This window comes from Mastacembelus armatus, chromosome 14, assembly GCF_900324485.2.
Source record: "Mastacembelus armatus chromosome 14, fMasArm1.2, whole genome shotgun sequence".
Lineage (NCBI taxonomy): Eukaryota > Metazoa > Chordata > Actinopteri > Synbranchiformes > Mastacembelidae > Mastacembelus > Mastacembelus armatus.
Window position 1 is genome coordinate 19,576,133 of NC_046646.1, and position 20,782 is coordinate 19,596,914.

Here is a 20,782-nt window from a genome sequence, read left to right on the forward strand (position 1 = left end):
ATGCAAGCTCTGAATATGGGTTTCCAGCCTAAACACACTACATAGTGCTTAAAACTTGTGCTCCAACCATAGTGAAATAATAGAAATGCATAAATTAATACATTACTTCTTTAGAAATAGTTTATTTAGTGCATTTCTAGTTTGTCCACAGCAGGAACCACGATATTAAATTAATCTGTGCTCCTATTGTTCACCAAAGTTCTGGTCCAACACCATTGGTCCTCTCATGTTCTGGTGCAATACTATTGGTTCACTAGTGTTGTGGTATGACACTATTGGCTCACTAGTGTTCTCTTTTGGTCAGGAACACGTAGGACCAGAAAAAAAAACAGGACCTTCAGCATGCTGCTACTGAGCAGAGGTCCACAAGCTTCCATGCAACAACAAACAAACAAACTAACAAACAGCAAGGGACAACAACAATAAACAGAAAGATAAACAACACCGTTGCTTGTAAGAAGTAAGCATGGAAGCATATACAGTAAACCTTATTTTCACCTGCTAAAGCCCTCAGAAGGTTTGTCTGATATACAACTTATCTTAAAAAGGTAAAATCCCCCCTCCCTCCCAAGACACATGCTGCACACACACTCACACTCTCTTGCCCACACACACAACACACCCACTACACAGCATGTCTTCCACCACTCGCATACACATACACACACACGCGCACACACCTGCATGCAAACAAATAATCAGTCATCATATGTGTACAAGGAATACATTTGTCATCTTTAAAAATATGACTTAACCCCATGAGCTCTGTGTAAACATAGCATACGGTAGAATAGATAAACATCTTCTTCCTTTCTTTGTCACTCTGTAACTTTCTTGCCACTTGCCTTTTCATAGCAATAACATATTTAGTTAATACTTGGACTCTTTGGTTGTCTGTAACAGTCTAAAAGTGTGACTGACTGACACTCTATCCCTCTTTTCTTTCTCTCTCTCCTTGTTCTATCTGGGTATGATACAGCAGGAAGAGTAGTCAAGGGAAGAGATTCACAGGTCCTGTCCCTCTTTAGACCAGAGCAGCAGAGCCAGATGGATTGATTGTCCTTGATTTATTTACATCACAGTCAGTCACAGTGGGCTCCGTTAAGTGGAAGAACACATTCTTGTCCTCTGTCGTTTTCTCCTCACCTCCTCATACCACTCACCAGCCTGATGTGTGGGCATGTGGGCCTGAGATCTGTGTGTGTGTCTGTATGTGTGTGCTTGTAAGTCTGTGTGTGTTTGTGCATATGTGTGAGTGAGTGTGTGTGTGTGTGTGTGTGTGTGTGTGTGTGTGTGTGTGTGTGTGTGTGAGTGAATGGTGGTGGGGCTAGGACAAGTCATTGTTGCTGGGCGACTTCCCTCCACCGTTAAGTAGGGCCGAAGCGCTGCGACTCTTGGTCGGTGTGCCACTGCCTGACCGTGACAGTTCTGTCAGGTCATGGAGGGAGGGCTCCCTGTACATGGCCACTGCACAAACACACACACAACGCAAGAATCATTCATTAAATTATTGGTATTGGTCTAACTGAATAATGCACAGCCTTGTTTAGAAAATTAGGTACATTTAGTTCCCCTGCACGTATATAAACAAAATCTGTATACAGTCTAATTAATTCTGGTTTTAAGTCCTGACTTCACTAACAGGGGAATTCTTGCAAAGCTAAAGTCCGAAGATGCAATACATGCACCATAAAATGGGTATACGTGACGATTTCTAAGGCATTAAAAAGCATAAAAGAAACACTGATAAACAAATCACGATTTCAAGGAATTAACAAGTGATTTTTATGGTCACTAGGATGCAGAGGAAAAAAGCTGTAACACAACATTGACATATTATCGATCGCCTATTCAAGCACCCAGCACATGCACCATTAGTATTCATTTGAAGTCGTGTTCATGTCCATATGATTAATCTAAGTCCAATATCCGCTCTCCTTTTAGCCGTGTTTTGCCCTCCACTAAGTCCTGAGGGAAGTACCTGGCTCTTAAGCTGCTAAATGTTCCAATATGTTCACCAGCTAGTTGCTAGCTCTGAGTGTACACTGGGTGTTCAGAGCTTTTCCACTGAGCTGTATCAGAGGCTCGGAAAACCAAAACAATGATGTTAAAATGCTTTGTAAAGTTGAAGGGAACCACAGAGTGAGGTAATAATTCTCTGAGCCACGTGATCTATTGTAGAAATATTGATTACAGTGTTCATTTATACTGGTCATTTACATTTTAATTAGTTCTCCATTGCTTTTTACACCAAAGCGTTAGTACGTGCTCTCATTTCTGTCTCTAACTCTGTACTGATGTTCTGGTTTTCCGTTGAACAAACCAGATATTATTTGATATGAAACTAAAGGGGTGAATCGGCAGTGCAGTGGTTACCACTGTCGCCTCGCAGCAAGAAGCGTTTGAATCCTTTTTGACAGTAGGGCCTTTCTGTGATACTCAAGTTTCCTCCCACAGACCAAAGACATGCAGTTTGAGGTTCGGTTAACTGGTAACTAAATTGCCCACAGGTGTGAATGTGAGTGTTTGTCTGCCTGTATGTGTCAGCTCTCTCTCATCCAGGGTCAGATGGGACTGGCTCCAGTTCACCATGACCCTGAACTGGACTAAGTGGTGGATGGAATCTGTAAAGGGTGAGTTTAGAAACTGAGCGCATGGTAATGTTTGAGTGTAAGTTGCCAAGCTGGACATTTTCCATACATTCTTGAGATTCTTTTTAGCTAAATAATTTCAGTTTTGACTAATGAGATCTCTATGAAACGAATAAATGAACTCTCTCAACATTTAATCTGACCACTGCTCAAAAATGTGTTAGTTTAGTCCCACCTTTGAGCGGTTTGGGTATGAAATGAGCAGCAGCCTTGTTCTTCTTGACATGGTTCCCCTTCATGATCACACCCTCCTTGTTGAGTCCCAGGTACCAGGCCCGGCCAGAGGCCTGCTGCCGGTACAGCATGGAGGAGTAGGTGACGTAGTAGTTCTCAAACACTGACTCCTTGAACTTACACTCTGGAGTAAAATGTTCCTGGGGGGTGAAATGTAACAGATATTAGAACAAATTACAAACCAAAGAAGACTGATTAAGTAGAGACAGAGAGGGGTGGGGGGAGTTTCACCCCAGAGAAGAAGCAGAGTCACCGAAGGTATGAGTTTGTAAATGCAACTCCATTAAAGAGTGTTCAATCACTCCTCCATATTGCCATCAGTGTATTCATCCATCAGCTGCCCCGCTCTTGGAATTATTATCTCGGCCAGGCTGTAGTCTCCGGGAACAAACTGCACCAACTTAGGACAGCTGAGATTTGCATTTCCTTATTCCTGCATCTCCATAGCAACTGGCTACTCCCTTGAATACCAACCAGCCCACTAAGAGAAAGATGGTGCCCAGGTTGCCGGGGGATACGAAAAGATACAGGAATAGTGTTTTTTTTCTGTCAATCATTTATTTTATATGAATTTTGATTACGTATGTACATATGAGCTCCCAATAACTGATTTAGTAAGACCAAACAACAAAATACAATTTGTGTATATAAATCTATAAATACTTTGTGTGTGTTATTTTCTATTTTGCATTTAATAACAGGTGAGAAGATGAAACAAGTGATATCAGTTTATAAGCCAAAACAATCAGAGGCTTCCAGGACCAGGTGCGATGGTTCAGATATTGAGGTGGTATACGTGCCTGCACAGGCGTAGGAGCATGGCTGTTATTACATCGAGGTTTGTACCATCTTTCTATTTCCCCTTTGTTAGTTTTCATCTTTTGGTCTCGCAGCCTTGTTTAGATTGCTGGAGAAGCACAATATTTTTGTTGATTTGTTTTTGTCATTGCATCTACACAACACCATCACTGCTCTAGAACTACTCCGAGGCTCTTAATGCACTGCACTGCAGCCAACACTGCCTTCTGACCCATCTGAGAAAATATAGTCACAGTGGGGATGTGTGTATATCAAGTTGGAAAAAGCATGACAACAAACTTAGGAGCCTTGAGTAAATGGACAGACAGTAATCTTTCTATCAAAGAATGACTGAAGGGAGATAAGGAGTCTGGAGAATGATCTGAAAGCAATCCTGAGGAGCAACAATATAAGTGAAGAGATAAGGGAGGCTGAGACATCCAGTGACAGCCGAATCACAGAGCAAAGCTGTAGTTAAAGTACTGATGTAATGAGGGGATGATAATGAAACTGGTCACATTGAAAGCTGCTGCTTCAATATTCAACCAAAGCCAAAGAAACATTTTAGTCCTTAATGGTCTGTAATGATGATGATGCTGGTGTGTGTGTGTGTGTGTGTGTGTGTGTGTGTGTGTGTGTGTGTGTGTGTGTGTGTGTGTGCGCGCGCGCGTGTGTGTGTGTGTGTGCGCGTGTGTGTGTGTGAACTTACAGAGGTGTAAAGAAAGCCTTCATTGTTCATTGCCAGATACAGTTTAGTCTGGACACCCTGGATGGCCACCACACGAAGCCCCACTGGGATCAGGTTGAACACAGCTATGTATGCACGCACACACACACACACACACACACACACACACACACACAAATACACAGACACACGCACACAATAAACACACATGCACACATAGCAAATAAATGAACAGTCACACAGTGAACACAGAGGGAAACAGAGAGAAAAATCCTCATCAATATCAATTTAACAGCTGGTGTGTTGACACTTCCATTTTGCCCAGAGAAGCTATTTTACAAGGTCAGTCAAGAGCTAAAGCTACTGAATCACACTAATGATTTAGCGTCTGCTAGTAAGTGTGAAATGAAAAAGGTAAAAATGATCAGAAGGTAAGCAGCAAAGGAGGGTTTGTTAAATATTTGCAAAGGCAAGGACAAGTTTAAAAAAAAAAACAAAAAAAACACACAGCCTGAATTTAATCTATTTTTCTATTCATAGAAAATTTGCTTAGTTGAGAAAATGTCAGAAAAGCCTGAAAAATGTTTTTTTAAAACCCAAAGATATTCATTCACTTTACAACATAAGTGAGAGAAAAGCAGGACATTTTCACATTGGATATTTTAATGGTAAATGACTTAATTGATGATTATGTCTGTTCTTGCTTAATTTTCTGTCAATTAACTATTGATCCGCTGGCTGCTCATTTCAGCATCGACTCCTGCTGTAACACATACATTCCCAAGGTTTAACACGTACATTCCCAGTTTCACTGCTTGGACTCCACACTCTTAGTACGTTAGTGAAGGTTTGGGTTCAGAAGTAGGAGCTGGCACAAATTTAACTGACATTACTTAAAATGTAATATTTGTTGATAGGAGCTTGCCTGAGCAGAGAAACAAAATACAGTCTGTGGTGAAAACTGCAGGTAATTCATCACATTTCTCCTGATTTTTTAACACACGTACAGTATAAGCAGATGTTGTCTGGAGTAATTGAGTAAGTCTAACAGAAAAAGTGCAGCTTAAGTCTGACATTACAGTACAGACAGTCAGATTTAATTGTAGGGTATCTCCAGGTTTGATGGATCAGCAGGTTAAAGGTCTACTTTGGCAACAGCATATATACAGATTTGAAGGTTCTTGTATTCAGATGTTTAGTGTGCAGTCAAACATTACAACAAAAACTGACTTTCATTTTGTTAAATATTGTTGTTTTCCCTGCTGGTTTGCATTCTGTATGCACAGCTAGAAACATTATTTAAATGTTTCTACAGTAAAACCTCTGTAGCAGGGACATAATTATTCTGGGCAATTTGATGAGTTAGGTCCTTCTCTAATTATACACATTTAGCCAACCATGTTTTTTTAGTTATATGGAGACATGGATAATGGGGATTACCAGTTCACTGATTTCCTATGGGTAGGTGTTTACATGACGTATATAACATTTAATAATCTAATTACAAACCACATTTCCTTTGTTGCCATGTTTTTCTCTTTGCACACGACAGTTGGTGGCCTGAGAAGTAGCAGAGATTAATGTGTGATGCTGGCAACACCAACTGTGCATAAGGAAGAGTGATTGCCGTCTGAACCACAACAGCAGAATTGAATTAGCCGTATCAATCACACATTGGGGCATGTGTGTGTTTATGTGTGTGAGAAAGAGAGACGAGAACGTGTTCACTGGTGCACGTCAGTCGAGTGTCATTCATTAGTTCATGGCTTTTGAACATTGCACTGTGCAGGATATTTAATGATTAACGAGGAAGTGTTTAACACAGACAGACTGCTCTGTCTGACTCAGAGGAAAAACATGCAGCATAGTGCTGATTACATGAACACTCATGTCTGAGTTGAAATTTATACATTAAACAGATTTTCAGTATCATTAAATTGGATTTAACTGATGCTGGATAAAGTTGATATATGGGAAATAAACTAACCGAGATTTAGCTTTATATTAAACTGTTCAAATATTAAAAATGCAGTTTTTTGTTGTAGTAATACCATGTTGTACATCTTTGCCTTCATTCTTAGAAACTCTGTAGCTGGTCTTAAGGCTGCAGATGAGTCAACATGCTGAGATTCTGCTGCCCCAATTATTCTTTCCATATCAAAGGAGGGTTTTCAGTTTTCTGAAGCTGAAATTGTTTGTTAATTAATTGATAGAAGGTTTAGCCGCAACTGGGCTGATAATTGATTGTTTGAGTCATTTTTCTCAAGCAGTAATTTGACTGCTTTTCTTTTTCCTGCATGCTTTTCTTTGTCATATATGACAGTTAACTAAATGGCTACAAGGTTTAGAGTGTAGGTTGCATAAAAAATCAGTTTCAAGAGTCTAAATTGGTATTTGGGATATCCATATAAACATTTTTAGCCAAAAAATAAACTGCAGATTAATCAATAATGAATTTGATTATTAGTTGAAGTGCAAGGTGATTTTTAAAAGAAAGTAATTGAAGGAAACAGAAGAATTCAGATGGCCAGTAGCCTTTTCTGTATGTCCATAAGAGTCTTACCGTAGGTGCTGTCTTCATCCTTGGTTCCATCAATGGTGCCATCAGGCTGCATCTGCAGCTGGAAGCCCTGGCGACTGGAAAGCCTGGTCACAATGCCCTTTAACTGGGGCTCTATGAGGAGAGGAGAGGAGAGGAGAGGAGAGGAGACACATTACATGCACTCATTCCTTATTACCCTCATGTGATCACACGTATCAGCTCCAGCAGTCTCCAGGAAGCCGGAAGCATCAGAGGAGGAGATGTTGTTTATATTTGCAGTCACTGGGCCTTGAGGGCCCACTATCGATCCCTGACCCCTGTACACAGTTGCACACATACAAATCAAAACATAATTGACAGGTGCAACATGACATTAGGTGTCACTCAAGCTGAAATGATGATCCTGTTTTTCTGAGATCTCATTAGTTATCACAGGCATATGCTGCCACATCACTTTGTGGGATAATACAAACTTATTTACATGTGATGTTTGTGGTGTCATGCAACTGGACTAATTCCTGGGCCCCTGCCAGAAGGAAACTATCCAGGAGGTGACAAATGATAAAGTGATGTGGCACCAGCCTTAGTGATGGGAGAAAATGGTGTTGGTTGAGGGTGATGGTGATGATGATGGTGATGGTGATGGTGAAGATGGTTGAAGTGGCGGTGCAGCCCATGTCTCTAAGACTTCCTGTCCCCCACCCTCAGACCTGGTGGTCGCCTTCTCTTCCGTTTCTTCCTCGATCCAAACAATTTGACACGAGAGAAGACATTCAGCTTGCTCGGCTTCTCGTTTGTGCCTTTGCTGTTGCTTGGGCTGCTGCTGCCACGACAAGCGTTCGCCTTCTCTCGCTCCCTTGCCTGCCGCTTCTGGCGGATCAGGGAGCTGGCGATTGCCGCTGCCCGGGACATGTTCCCCCGTTGAAGTGAACCAAAGCTGCACGTCCCGGGTTGAGTGAGGCTTTGCGAATAAGGCGGTGGGGGTGTGTGGGGTGCGGGGACGGGGTCTATACCACCCACGGCTCAGTTCGCACCACACACCGGCGGCTGCAGTCTCGCAGACATCCGTGATTTAAAAAAGCGTCCCGAATCCTCCATTGGTGCGTCCGGGCGCTTCATGAAGTCGACAAAACAAATCCAATATGTGCCAGTGAGCGTTACCTCACATACCCCAGGGGGTCTGAGTGGCAAAAGCTGTCTGATTCCCCTTCAGGTGATTTTTCTGCCTGTCCTGGAGGGTGCGTGGAGGAAGAAGAGGGTTTTCGTTGAGGTCCAGCCCGGGGCCAAATGGCAAATCAAGAGATGATAAGCTGGTGCGAACGACACCGGGGGCTGTTGTTGATGATCACTGCAGCTGCTGCTTCTTCAGCTGCTGACGGTCCGCTCCTCGACGCTGTCCGTGACAGAAATGCAGCAACCGGAATGTTTGTCAATGAAACATCTCGGGACTGGTTCGGTGGGAAAGGGATCATGGTGCAGCCGTGCCGTTCATAAAACTGCTGCAGCCCTGCCCGCCCGGAGGAAGACGAACGAGGAGAGGGGCGGAGGGGCGTGTGTGTGTGTGTGCGTGTGTGTGTGTGTGTGTGTGTGTGTGTGTGTGTGTGTGTGTGTGTGTGTGTGTGTGTGTGTGTGTGTGTGTGCGTACCCTGTGTTATTTATTTGTGTCAGTGTGTGGGGTGGTGGGTAGGATGGGGTTGGGGTGTCATGAGGGTTGTTTTGGCAGATCTGTCTCATAGGGCACCTGTAGCCCTGCACGTGGCATGATATTTACATGTTACACTAAACAATGATGTGTGAAAGGCAGGTAGGCTGAGGAGGGAGAGGGAATGGTAGGGAGGTGTAATCTAGGAGGAGGAGTGGGGGGGGGGCGGGATAAGACGGAGAGAGGAGACAGGTGAATGAATGAGAGGAGGAATAATGGAAAAGGGGGCGGAAGCGAGAAAATGAGACATTGAGCTAATGTGTGTGTGTATGTGTGTCTGTGTGTGAGAGAGTGCAAAATGAGGGAGACACTTGTAAAAACACACAATGTACAATTGGATACACAAAAGACTGATGAAGGAAAGAGAAGGGAAAACTGGAGAGACAGAGTGAGAGGCATATGCTGATTCTCTGAAGGAGGGAGAGACTGTGCGAAGAATAAATATAAAGAGCAGGAAAAGAGATATTCCACATATAAGGAAGCATGAGAAAAATAGTGAAAGGTAAAAGAAATGAGAGTGTGTGAGAGGGGGAAGTGGAGAGAGAAGGAGGAAGGAGGGGCTCTCGTCTTATTTTGGTGCAGAGGTTCACCACTGCTGAAAGGCTGCAGCGTGCAAGAAGGCGAATAGCAGAGCCAGTCTGGAAGAGCTGTGGTGTTTTCTAGATGTTCCCTTTGCATTAGCACCACACACACACACACACACACACACACACACACACACACACTAGCCATCAGCCACTTCATGTATGTTGTCTGGGCACAGGCAGACACCTACCCCCACCCCCACCCCACAGGGAAACAGATGCACAGCTGTCAGTGCTAAATACAGCTGCTACGGCGCATGGCAACTGCAACTCCAGTTGGTATAGAAGAAGACAAGGGGATGGACAAAGAGACGACTGACTCACAGCGGAGGTTGACCTGTGGCTCCTGGCGCCGCACAGCAGGCAGAGCCTGTGCATGTTGTTCGTCAGTGAGAAAGGCAGTGAAAATCGATGACTGGAGAGGAAGAGGATGTGGTGAGCAGTAAATTACATGACTGAAGATGAGACAAACTCTGGAAACCCATTGTGAGAATAAGCCGGTGGGTGGAGGACAAAGTGATGGACTGTGGACAGAAACTGAGGTCAAGACCTGGTCAGTGGAATTTTTAGTCTATCCTTGGCTGAAGGAGCTGCAGCCTTTTGGTTAGGTAAGACCCTTGTAAATGTACAGATAAATATAGTTTAGGTGTTTCTGTACAGTTCAACCCACACGCTATACATCCCCAGAGACACATGCCACTTGAGCAGTAAAAGATTTCATAACCAGTCTGTGATCTACAACGTCAAAATATAAAAGCAAACAGCCAATGTAATGAAATGTTTGAACACTTGGACAAGTCCTTCATCCTTCATTTATGAGATCCTTGCTTTTAAACCCACATGACCCTAAAACCAAAAGCCACACAAAGAAGAGCACACAAAATTTAATGTAGACCTGCACAATACAGGGTGCAAGGCAAACCAGCCAGACTGTGACAAACAGTTCGCACCCTCTGCATTAAATCAGCACGATAACAGATGCAAATGTTACAGGAAACAAGTAAATCAATAGGTCAGTCAATAGAAAAGCCATTAAACCAATAAGCAGCCAAGCAACAAAGGGAAGGATGGCTTTATTTACTGGATTTAAAATAGCCTACATCTTAAATAAAGAAATCACAGATGAAAATGTGACTACAGACTGATTACCTGATCTACATCAGCTGATTAGCTGATTAGCTGATGTGACTACAGACTGATTAGCTGATCTAATGTGTTATATTGTTGCATCTATAGAAACAAACATAAATAATGAATTCACAATATTATTTTGCGATCTATTCTATGGTGAAAAGCAAGTAAACTTCTTAAAAGTTTAGTTGGAGCTCTGTAGCGCCCCCTACAGACAGTTAAGGAACTTAACAACAGATGATGGAGAAGAGAAAACATGGCAGAGATGTTTACAGCAATTACCCAGGCAGAGTCACTGAGTGTGGGATTCTCAGTCTGACCAGGAATGCCATTTAGAGAAGAATCAGTCTCGCATAACACAAACCCAGCAGCAGAATTAGACTTAAACACTCTACAAAACATCCCACAGGCCTGTAGTTAGACATGCTTTAGTCAGACAGCTAGACAGCTTTAACTACGAATTTGAGCATCCATTAAACAAGTACTAAATTCACCCACCCAGGTTTGATCTAAAACATCGTGCATTTTGGTTAAAGTAATAATAATAATAATAATAAAAATTTAGTTAATTTTATTTTGGTAGAGCAAGCGATGTAAGAAACCGCCCTGCAGCCTGACATGGGTTTTGACATTAAAGAGATTAGTCCAAGTGCAAAGCGCTGAGACTTTGATTCAAGGTCTCTGGGGGCGTCCTGTTAAGTCCTTTAATATTTAAAACATAGTGGTTGTGTCCATCAAAAATATGGGCCCTGGGCGTGGAGGACACAGCCCAGGTCTCAACTCCTGAGATGCTTTTAAAGATGAACTCATTCTGAAACGGATTCAGTGCAAAAACATTCAGAACCCGAGCTACAACTCAGTTCACTGTAAATGAATAGAAACGTAGTGATTATAGGTGAATTAAAGTCCTAGAAAGTCTGTGCTAAAACTGTGCAGCTGGTGCAGGTCTTCACAGCAGGGCGCGCCCTGCTCTGCTTCAGCACCACGGACAGCGCTGCAAGTTTCACTTCAGCTAAAAACACGTTTCACTCAGTTTAAACCAAAATGGGCGAATTATTAAAAACTGAATCCTTACAAAATGGAAAACTTTGAGAAGATATTCTCAAAAAGTTAAAAGAATTCTACCTACAAAGTCAACAAAAACATTAAGGCCATATTTTAGTAAAGTCCTATTTCGAGAGCGTCTGCAGAGCTTCTTGTACTTATGAGTAGCCTATTCATTCATTTATTCATTCATTCATTCCTATAACAGCCTAATCCCAAAACACAGGACGTACAAAGTGCCGGGTTGAGTCGATCGCATAGTTTCCGTTCAGCATTTCATAGCAGGATCAACACAGACCGAGTCAAATCTCAACATTTGAGCCAGTTTCCTCTGGTCCTACCTGAGGTCGATCGGCGGATAGGGAAACTCATGCTGCGCCCGTAACGCTCCGGAGCATTGTGCTCATGGCTTTTCGCGCTTCCTGTTATGTGCTGCTCGACGAAAAAGGAGGAATTACCGAAGTTCAAACCAGAGAATTCTCCACGGCATTGGATCCATTAAGGCCGCGCACATGGCGTTGACGGGAGATCATTACAGAACATTAGAGGCCATTAAGCCGCTGGAACCGGTCATTAATGATTCATCTCGAGGCCCCGCTGATCTGGCACAATAAGGGAGGAAGGGAGCCAGCAGGCCCGTCCCAAATCCAAGGATCTATCAGGGAAGCAGTGTGTGTGTGTGTGTGTGTGTGAGAGAGAGATCAGCGTGAAATAGAACTGTAATTGGGACAGTAGGGGCCCACACTCACCTAACTATATATTAATGTAAGTATAAGGACTTTCTATTGATGAAAGCAGTGATCACTAACTATAACCAGAGAGGTAACCATAAACTTTATCCAAACATAACTCACATGTATTTCTCCTTACCAGATTTGACTCCTGTAGTGTTTATGTCCAGAACAGGACTCTTAAACTACCATTCTAGCTTATGTTGTCAGCACTGCAACAAACTCATCAGATATAATCCTCATCAGATATCTATAAAATGTGAAAAAAGCAAAAAGAAAAAAATACCTATCACAGTTCCCTAAAGCCCAAGTTAATCTTATCAACTTGTACGTTTTCTACTAAAAGCTCCAAAACCTAACTTCAGTCAAATTTCTTCCCATGTAACATTAAAAAACAAATATAAACAGCATTTATATAGCTAACGTATAGAATTTAGTTTGTCTAATAAGTTCAGCATTTATCAAACTAGGTACCAATTATTTCAGCCCTAACATATTTATAAAAACAATGATAGACCTCTATAAAAGCTAAAACATACTGAGAACTGGCAACAAGCTGTGGCTCTTCTATGGATCTGCAGCTTTGATTGTGACCGCACTCGCTGCCAGAAAAAAACACTATATCCAGGAAAACGACAAAATGGAACAAGTAAATACACAGCAACACTCACTGAAAGGGATCAGGTTACCAATACTTACTTGGCTACTTTAAAAAATTGGACATAATGCTGGTCATCATGACCAAAAGTGAAACCTTCTTTTTGTTCCTTATTTTTTACTCATCCTGTGCAGAAAAACATTATTCAATTCCTATAAAAATAAAAAAATAAAAATATACAACAAAATGTCCTTGATGCAAAATAGAGACAAACTCACACAGCATGCACAATAATATACATATCTGAGTACTTTTCAGTGGGATTCATCAATGCACATCATCACAGTGCATTATATAACAACCACACTCGGGGCTATATTACTGCCAGTCCAGATTACACACAGTCTCCATGGCCACCCATAACTCCATATTATCAGCCCATTATGTTGCTTTGCTGTTACAGAACTTCCTGTGAAGCAGCCTGTTAAAATGCAGCAGCATCCATATTACTGAGGTGATATAGAAAGTATTACAGATTGCAGAGTGTTTGCTGTTGCATATAGTGCAGCACAGGAGCCTATAAAAGCTGTTGAAGGCAGTTAGGCAGGATCTTGCTGGAGAACCTGCACACTCTGCAACTTTAAAAGTTAAAGGAAGAAGAAATGTCAAAGTCAAATCAACTGAGAAAAGTATATTTGAAATAAATGTGCTCCTTCTTCTAATTTTCTAAATCACTGTGCAACTACTGAAACAATCTTCCCAGGGAAACAGTTTTATTGTTGTTTTGACCACCTAATTGCACCATTATGCTATGGCTTCCTGTGATCAGGAAATAATTTCATTTGAGCAAATAGATGGGTTGTCTGGGTCACTGTGTGTGCTTGTGTTCACAGGTCTTTCTTTCTTTGCCTCGGCTGAACTGAAATACTGTTTTACCTTTAAATAAACACAGAATGCCTCTCCAAGGCTTTGTAGCCTTGGCTTGAAATAGCAAATCACAAATATACCAGCAAGGATGTCTTGGTAAAGGTTACCAAGCCAACAGCCTGGGCAGGTAGCCAGTATACAATCATTGTAATTCAAAAAACCTCTACAGCTGCTGTGTTTCTTTTCAGAGAATCAGCAGCCTTCACTGTCAGTAATTTCTACTATCTACCACTAGATGGTAGAATTTTAACAATAATATACTGAAGAAGGTGAAGTTAACTGTGAGCCCCAGAAGAATTAGCACAAGTACAAATTACAGATGATGACATGTCATTAGTTTTTCACATATCAGGGGATAAACTAAACTAAACATTTACTTGTTGAGTATCCTGTTTACAATAAGTTTGGACTATGCTTGAAACCTGGAGTTATTTCCTGGTGTGCTCAGATAGAAACCAGGATACTGTGACATTTAAACACCTAATCCAGGTTTCATGTAGACCAGAGTTGCTGAGAGATGCAAAAATGATCAGAAATCTGGAGATACAGTATATAGGTTTACACATGTATCCTGCCAAACCTGGTTTCTTAAGTTATCACAAAGCGTAATCACAGGTGTTGAATATATATCACTCCAACCTCTCAAGTTTCGTGCTAAAAGTGCATAATTGCTCTGACTACATGCTGACATTGTTATGCCTGTGAAAAGTCGATGAGGTTAGTGATATATGGAAAGGGTCTAAACTGCGGTGCAGTGTGACAGTCAGAGTTAATTAACAATATAGTCTCTATGGTGAATCCAATTCTGCTGCTTATTATAAGTCAACACACAGGAACACGCTGTTATAATCCACACTTATAAACCTACCATCTACAAGAACAAGATGCTAATGAGTTCTTGCTTTACCCCAACCTAATCCGTAACACCCCTATGCTATATACAGGCCGGTACAGGGCGATTATATATAGCTCTGCTTGTCTGTCCACCTGAGTGATTGTAAGAGCAGAAATGTTGGGCGTCTTTTTGTCTTTGTTACTTTGTGTGGTGATGGACATATTAATGATTCAATCTATTCAGTGTAATAAATGTTTCCTGTATAATTGTTCTTATTTACTGTTCTAACCTGTAACCTTTCCTAGCACTTTAGGAGTGATGTCCCTGTAGCACACAGGTTCAAGATGCTGCGAAATATACAGTGGGCACCTGCACTTAGTGCACGTGTGCTTCAAGAAATACTGCCCTATACAGTTTTATTTAGACTACTGTATCTGAGCCTATATATAATCTGTGTTTGAGGCTGCACTTTGTGATTCTAGTGAGCTGCATTACCGTGAAAGGTCTTTACTTCATTTCTGTTGTGCTTACACTGCAAACACCACAAACTACATCCTGAGTCGAATCAACACCTCTGAGACAGTGGTTCAAAAAAACAGCCTTGCAGGACAGTATTGAAATCCATTAGAATGTACAGGTGTTATTGTTTTTCTGGCCTCTCAAGCTTTATCGGTCCTTCTTGTTTATTGGCTTGGTTTTATTGCCTTTTCTGTTTATTGGTTTATTTGCTCTGTAGCTATCCTTTAAATGTACTTTATGAGTAAAAGTCACCATAAACATGGTTTATTACTATTCGATCGCCAACTGTGGGTTTCAGATGAGCATTTTGATGTTTTAGCAGCCACTACTGCCACAGTTCAGTTTATCTTTAACATATAAAAAAGTGCATCAGTATATATGTTTTAGTTAAAACATATTCATCTTTTTTATTTATTTATTTTTTTTGTCTAGTTTTGGTAAGAAAATTCTGAAGATATTTTAGTCTTGTTTTTTCCTGAATTTTTAATACATATTTTTAAGGCTGCAACTGTCGCTGTCTTGGATGTGTACAGTTACCATGGTTACAGATGTTGCAGAATAGCAAGTGACTCTTCAGCTGGATTCATTCACATTTTCATTTTCATGACTAAAAACCTGTCAATGGTATTTGGTGGGAGAAACTACATCGTTGGATAAAGGTGTAGTTAACAGAGTCAGGGACTTAAGTCGCACTTGATTTTGACTTTGACTCCAAATTTGGAACAATCTTTATTTTACTTTTTTTTAGTTTTTTACCAGATTAACATTAAGAACATGTCTGATGAGCTGAATAGTAACCTGGATGGCATTTTAGAGATGATTTCAACCATGAGAGACTTGAAATTTGGATTGGGAAAAAAAATCTTGTGAGCATTTCTGCCACTTAACACAGTGGCAGAAATTGATCAATATAATTTACAGCATTATTACTAATATAATCTACCTTTATAAAAAGAGACACATTTTAATTCACCTGACAGTTATATTAGTTTAGTATCAATAGTCACTGTATGTCAGTTTAAGAGAATGATCAAACTCAGATTGTATTTTCTGTATTTGAGCTCCTTTCTGTATTTGGTTGTAATTTTTAGTAAGTGCTCCTTGTAGCCCGACTGTGAAGATGTTTTTTTTTTTTTATGTAGAGAGGAGGGTAGCAAGAAACAGAACAGGGGTGGAGTCTATAAAGGGGGTTGGACCTCAACTAGATCTTTCTTCCTGGTTGCACATGTGACAGCAGAGGAGGTCCCATTTTGTTTGGTGTTACTACTTTGTTTTCTAACTATGTCTTCATGTGTAATTTTAATACTTCAGTTATGTAAATATTAAAGACTGTTATTTCATAGACTTCATCTTACAGGGAATGAAGAACCTGTATTTTTTAGGTTTCATGTTGTGTGAGAGAAAGTGGAGTGCATGTTAAGTCATGGTAGCCATAAAGTCAGGTACATTGAGAGCCAAACTAATGGTTTTATCTAGTTTTTGTTTCTGTGATAAACTAGTAATTTAAACTTTATGAGCTGTAGGTTCCAGTCACCCACATGTTCCTGACTGAGGGGAGAACTGCGTCTTCGTCTGGTAAGTTACAGAGTGCATTTACTTTATATTGTATGTTATATTGTATAATGTTTGTAATGTTTGTTGTATTTATTGTGATGTATTTCTGATTTATTTAAAGTTTAAAGACAAATGGCTGGAACAACCAACCACTGTTTTTCCCATATTTACATTCATCTGTTGATTGACTTGACTGTTGAGCCGTGTGTTATTTTATGATTTCTATTTGTGGGGATCCTTGTGTCACTGAGAGAGGCTACAGAGTAGAGCAGCCATTTTGACTGCCACCTTAACTGGCTGTTTGTTTCATAGTTAAATCAAAGTGTGGCATTTATGCATGAACTGGTATTTGGGATAGATATCCTACATTGGCTTACTGCCAGATGAGCTTCCCTCTGTGCCCCCACACTCTTTTTTGTAATTTGATTAATTTGTATATTCGTCTTGTGTGAGTGGTTATAGCTACTTTCTCTCCCTTTAACTCAAAAGAGTCTTACAATATTTTGTAAATAAAACTGTTTGCATAGTATATGCTAGACTTCTGTAACTGAATATTTTGCTTGGTCACAATAATTTGACAGCCATACTTTGTGAATCCAGTCCAGTAATCACAGAAATTTTGTCCAGTGCTGTTTGCACTGTTTGACAGTGTTGCCAGTACAAGGCTGAATCCCCAAAAGACAGTGATACAGCACAGGCCTGTGCCCAAATAGACTTCAAGTGACAGACCATTTAAGTCTCCTATCTGCAGAAACTTACAGGCTGATGCAACTTTGACTTTGACTTTTCCTGAGCATGGCTGCTTAAACTGTCATTCTGTTTGTGGCAGCAGTGCAGAAACACATTTAGATTTCTAAGGCTACAGTAAGAGACACAGTCACAGCACATTACTGAAATGATTAATGGAGTTACTGCTGCTGATTAAACTGTGCACATCTTTGGAGAGATGAGTAGCCTATCCTGATACTGACTGATGGCCACCATGATTTGAAGGTTGCGACACTCAGTCTGAAAGCAGATGTGTGAAGCCAGAAACATGAGATTTGCCAACGTTGTGCCGATTAAGGGGACGAGCTGATCTCAATATGTGACATATACATAACGGGGGCGGGGCTCATCCCTGGTGGGCTCCAATCCGCTTTAAGCCCTGCTACTGAATAATCTAAAACCTCCACCTGGATCATTATGAAGATGACAGTAAATGAAGAAAGAAATCTTAGCTGCCATTTATATTGGAGGGCATGTTTAGATGGCCTGCAAATACAATCAAAATGTTGATTATCACACCTATTATCAGTACCCAGGACTCATTCTGTGGAATAGATGAAAACGATCCTTGTGTTCATCGGCTACATTTGGTTCAGGATCTTCATATGAGTCAAATACATATTTTCATGTAGTTATTTGGAAACAGTATTTATGTGTTTTTGTGTAATTTGCTTAATTATCATACTACATTAGTCTCAAGTCAGTTAAGACTAATAAACTGCATGCTGCACCTCTCTGTTTTTTATGAATGAGTATAAGTCTCAGACACACACTATTATACATGATCAGGCTCATCTTGCGGGCAACTCCCTTTTTGTCTCCATGGCAATGATAGTTTCCCAGTTTCCATTGCGCGTTTCCATCGCGCGTCTATTTTATTGCCGTATGGAGGAGAAAATGAATTTATGTGTGCGCGCTGCAGAAATTAGATCTGAGAGCCAGAACCGCTTCTGTGGGGGAATAACAACCTCTTTCAGTGATTTGACAAGATTGACATATATTGGATGATCACCGTGCAAGGGTCGTGAGGCTCCTCCCACATCTGTAATAAAGCTGCAAGCTTATAGGGAAAACGTGTCTAAATCTAAATTTTAATGTGTCTAAATCAACACCAACTATAGATGCACTTTTTCTAAGCTTTTTATAGCCCAGATTTTCAAACATAAGTCCCACAGTATTTTAAAGTGATCCAGTTTCTGCGCTCTGTTTTCTGCCCTGTGGGGACAATGGGAATAAGTGACCAGTAGGCTGATGACCGCATCATCACAAAAGCTTTACCAGATACTGCATAGTTTGTGCTGATAATGAAGGAAAGATTATATCATTGTTCCTATCTGGTTCATCATCACCCACCTTTGGCGCCATGCTCTTTATCCTCTTTGCCTTTCGTTTTTCCGCTCATGGAGCACTGCCGGGGCTGCTGGCTGCTGGAATCAAACTTCAGGTGCGTGATGGAGGATCAGGCTTTTACTTTTTCATCCTCCTCTGGTGCGTTTTCCCTCCGCGCACGGCAGCAGCAGTCCAACTCTGGCTCACTTCTCCTGTCCCTGTCCCCCTCTGTTTGACAGCCCGATGTGCTTCGAGATGTCACCACATACCAGCAGGAGCGCTGCCAGGCGTGCGCGCGCAAAAACGACACGCGCACACGAGAGACAAAGGACCATGACAAAAAACTGTGCACAAGCGATGCAAAAACATTAACTACAGTCTGTTAAACATCCTAAAGATTATTTTAAGTCTTTTAATTGAATTTATTAATGTTTCATTCATTTAACAATGCCCCATAGTTCAGTTATCAGCCATTAAGATCAAGTTTAGTCTTACCAAGTAACCCTATTGGTGTGGTAGTTATTTTATTTACTTATTTGAGCTCTCTATACTTTCAAATCAGTTTTTGTGAAGGATAAAGGATTGTTGTAACAACAGTAATGTATAACTGCAGGGGACTCATATGTTCCTTTAATTAACATTCCTAAGATCTATTCTAATGGATTATTGGTAAGAACAAGAAACGTGTGACCTTTTATTAAGTGACTGACTAACGTGTGGCCGCTTATTAGAAAGTTCCAAATCCTTTATTCGTGACAAACACGGGTTTATAGAGACTCCATGGATTATTAAGAAATGGTAAACATGTGACCACCGTGTCTGCTAAAGTAGGTCATTAATAAATAGAAATGGCACCAATGTCCCTCTAAACTATGAATCCTGCAGTTACAGTCATTCATAAAGAGCTACAGGTTTCACACTTTCAGAAATCTGCAAAGGTCCAAATATCTTGCAGGTCTTTTCCAGAAATAGTGAAGGATTGTTTCTGATCAATCTTGTATAAGGGATTTATAAACATTGAACTAACCATTAATTGCATCTTTTAAACATTTTTCATCTAAATTTTCCTGGTGATTATAATAGCTGGACACATGTTAGCTCTTACTGACTAAAGGTCATTCTGTCTTTAATCCATCATGCAAACCCACAGGCTGCACCTGCAAACTCAGCAGTCTAAGCCTATGCAAATGTATCAGTTTATTGATCTGTTAATCAATTTGTAGTGGAAAATTGCTTTTTTTTTTTTTTTTTAACTGGGGCAGAAGTAGGAGACACAGTTTATTCCATGTCACATTTCCTCTAACTCTCTTTCTGAGCCCAGTAAAATGACAGGAAAATGTAGACTCTTACTACTCATTTACACTTTTTCTTGTCTTCTTTTCATTTTCCCTGCAGCACAATACTGTGTGAAAGGCTTCAGCTTGTTAGTGCCCAGTTTGAAGAAGTTGGGTCAGACATAAATTCAGTTTCTCTTAACCTACATAAAGCTACATGGCACAGCAGGACTGACCTGCTGGATGTAGCCCCAGTTTTGTTTGTATCTGGCTGAAACTGGACTTTTACACACATTTGAAGTTGAAGATATTACTGTAAATCACCCTAAGTCTACTGTTACATTTGGTATTTCTGCCAGGAAAGGGTCAAAGTAAAGTTGGCCCACAAACGGCTTTTCTGTGGTTCTGAGTTTAACATTTTTTGTCTTTTTTTTCTTTTGTAATTCAGAAGAGTATCAAGCCCAAACATTTTGGCTGATTCATTTTCAGTCTGGAAACTGATTTATTGTCACGGACCATCCATCCATCATCCGCCACTTGGAGATGATGGATGGATGGACATCGAGGGTTGCAGGGGGCTTGAGCCAATCCCAGCTGACATTGCGTGAGAGGCTGGGTGCATCCTGGACCGATCACCAGTCTATCACAGGGCTGACACACAGGATACACATCAAGGAGCAAATCAATGCAATACACAGTACTTAGATATTGCAGTGGCTAAGAAATATTCAAAATAAAAAATACATATTAGTTCTATAATATTTAATCTTTATGTAATATTTTAATGGAATCTAAATTGTAGAGGAAAATCAGTCTAAGGTTTCAACAGAGAACATCTAACTCCTCACTGAGGCTTTGCGATCTTTAAGCCTC

General features: G+C 40.8%; 1 protein-coding gene across 2 annotated transcripts; it reads right to left on the bottom strand.

The window, feature by feature from the left end:
* Positions 1–184: 184 nt before the first annotated feature.
* On the bottom strand, positions 185–18,847 carry fgf13b (fibroblast growth factor 13b). Of its 2 annotated transcripts, none has more exons than XM_026328253.1 (5): positions 18,660–18,847; positions 6,935–7,045; positions 4,393–4,496; positions 2,827–3,025; positions 185–1,467 (listed from the first exon to the last, which is right to left on the bottom strand). In XM_026328253.1, exons 1-5 carry the CDS (start codon positions 18,706–18,708, stop codon positions 1,328–1,330), a joined length of 603 nt encoding a protein of 200 aa, XP_026184038.1. In that variant the 5' UTR covers positions 18,709–18,847; the 3' UTR covers positions 185–1,327. The 2 variants fall into 2 exon arrangements, with proteins under 2 accessions (XP_026184038.1, XP_026184036.1); XM_026328251.1 differs by lacking the exon at positions 18,660–18,847 and adding an exon at positions 7,624–8,366.
* Between the last annotated feature and the right edge of the window lie 1,935 nt (positions 18,848–20,782).

Bases quoted from the DNA above. Each gene is read 5' to 3' on its own strand.
- fgf13b (XM_026328251.1), bottom strand. From the start codon at position 7,825: ATGTCCCGGGCAGCGGCAATCGCCAGCTCCCTGATCCGCCAGAAGCGG. The intron at 4,497-6,934 runs GTAAGACTCTTA...GTGCATACATAG, and splicing joins GGATGAAGACAGCACCTACG to CTGTGTTCAACCTGATCCCA. The intron at 3,026-4,392 runs GTAAGTTCACAC...TTCACCCCCCAG, and splicing joins AAGGCTTTCTTTACACCTCT to GAACATTTTACTCCAGAGTG.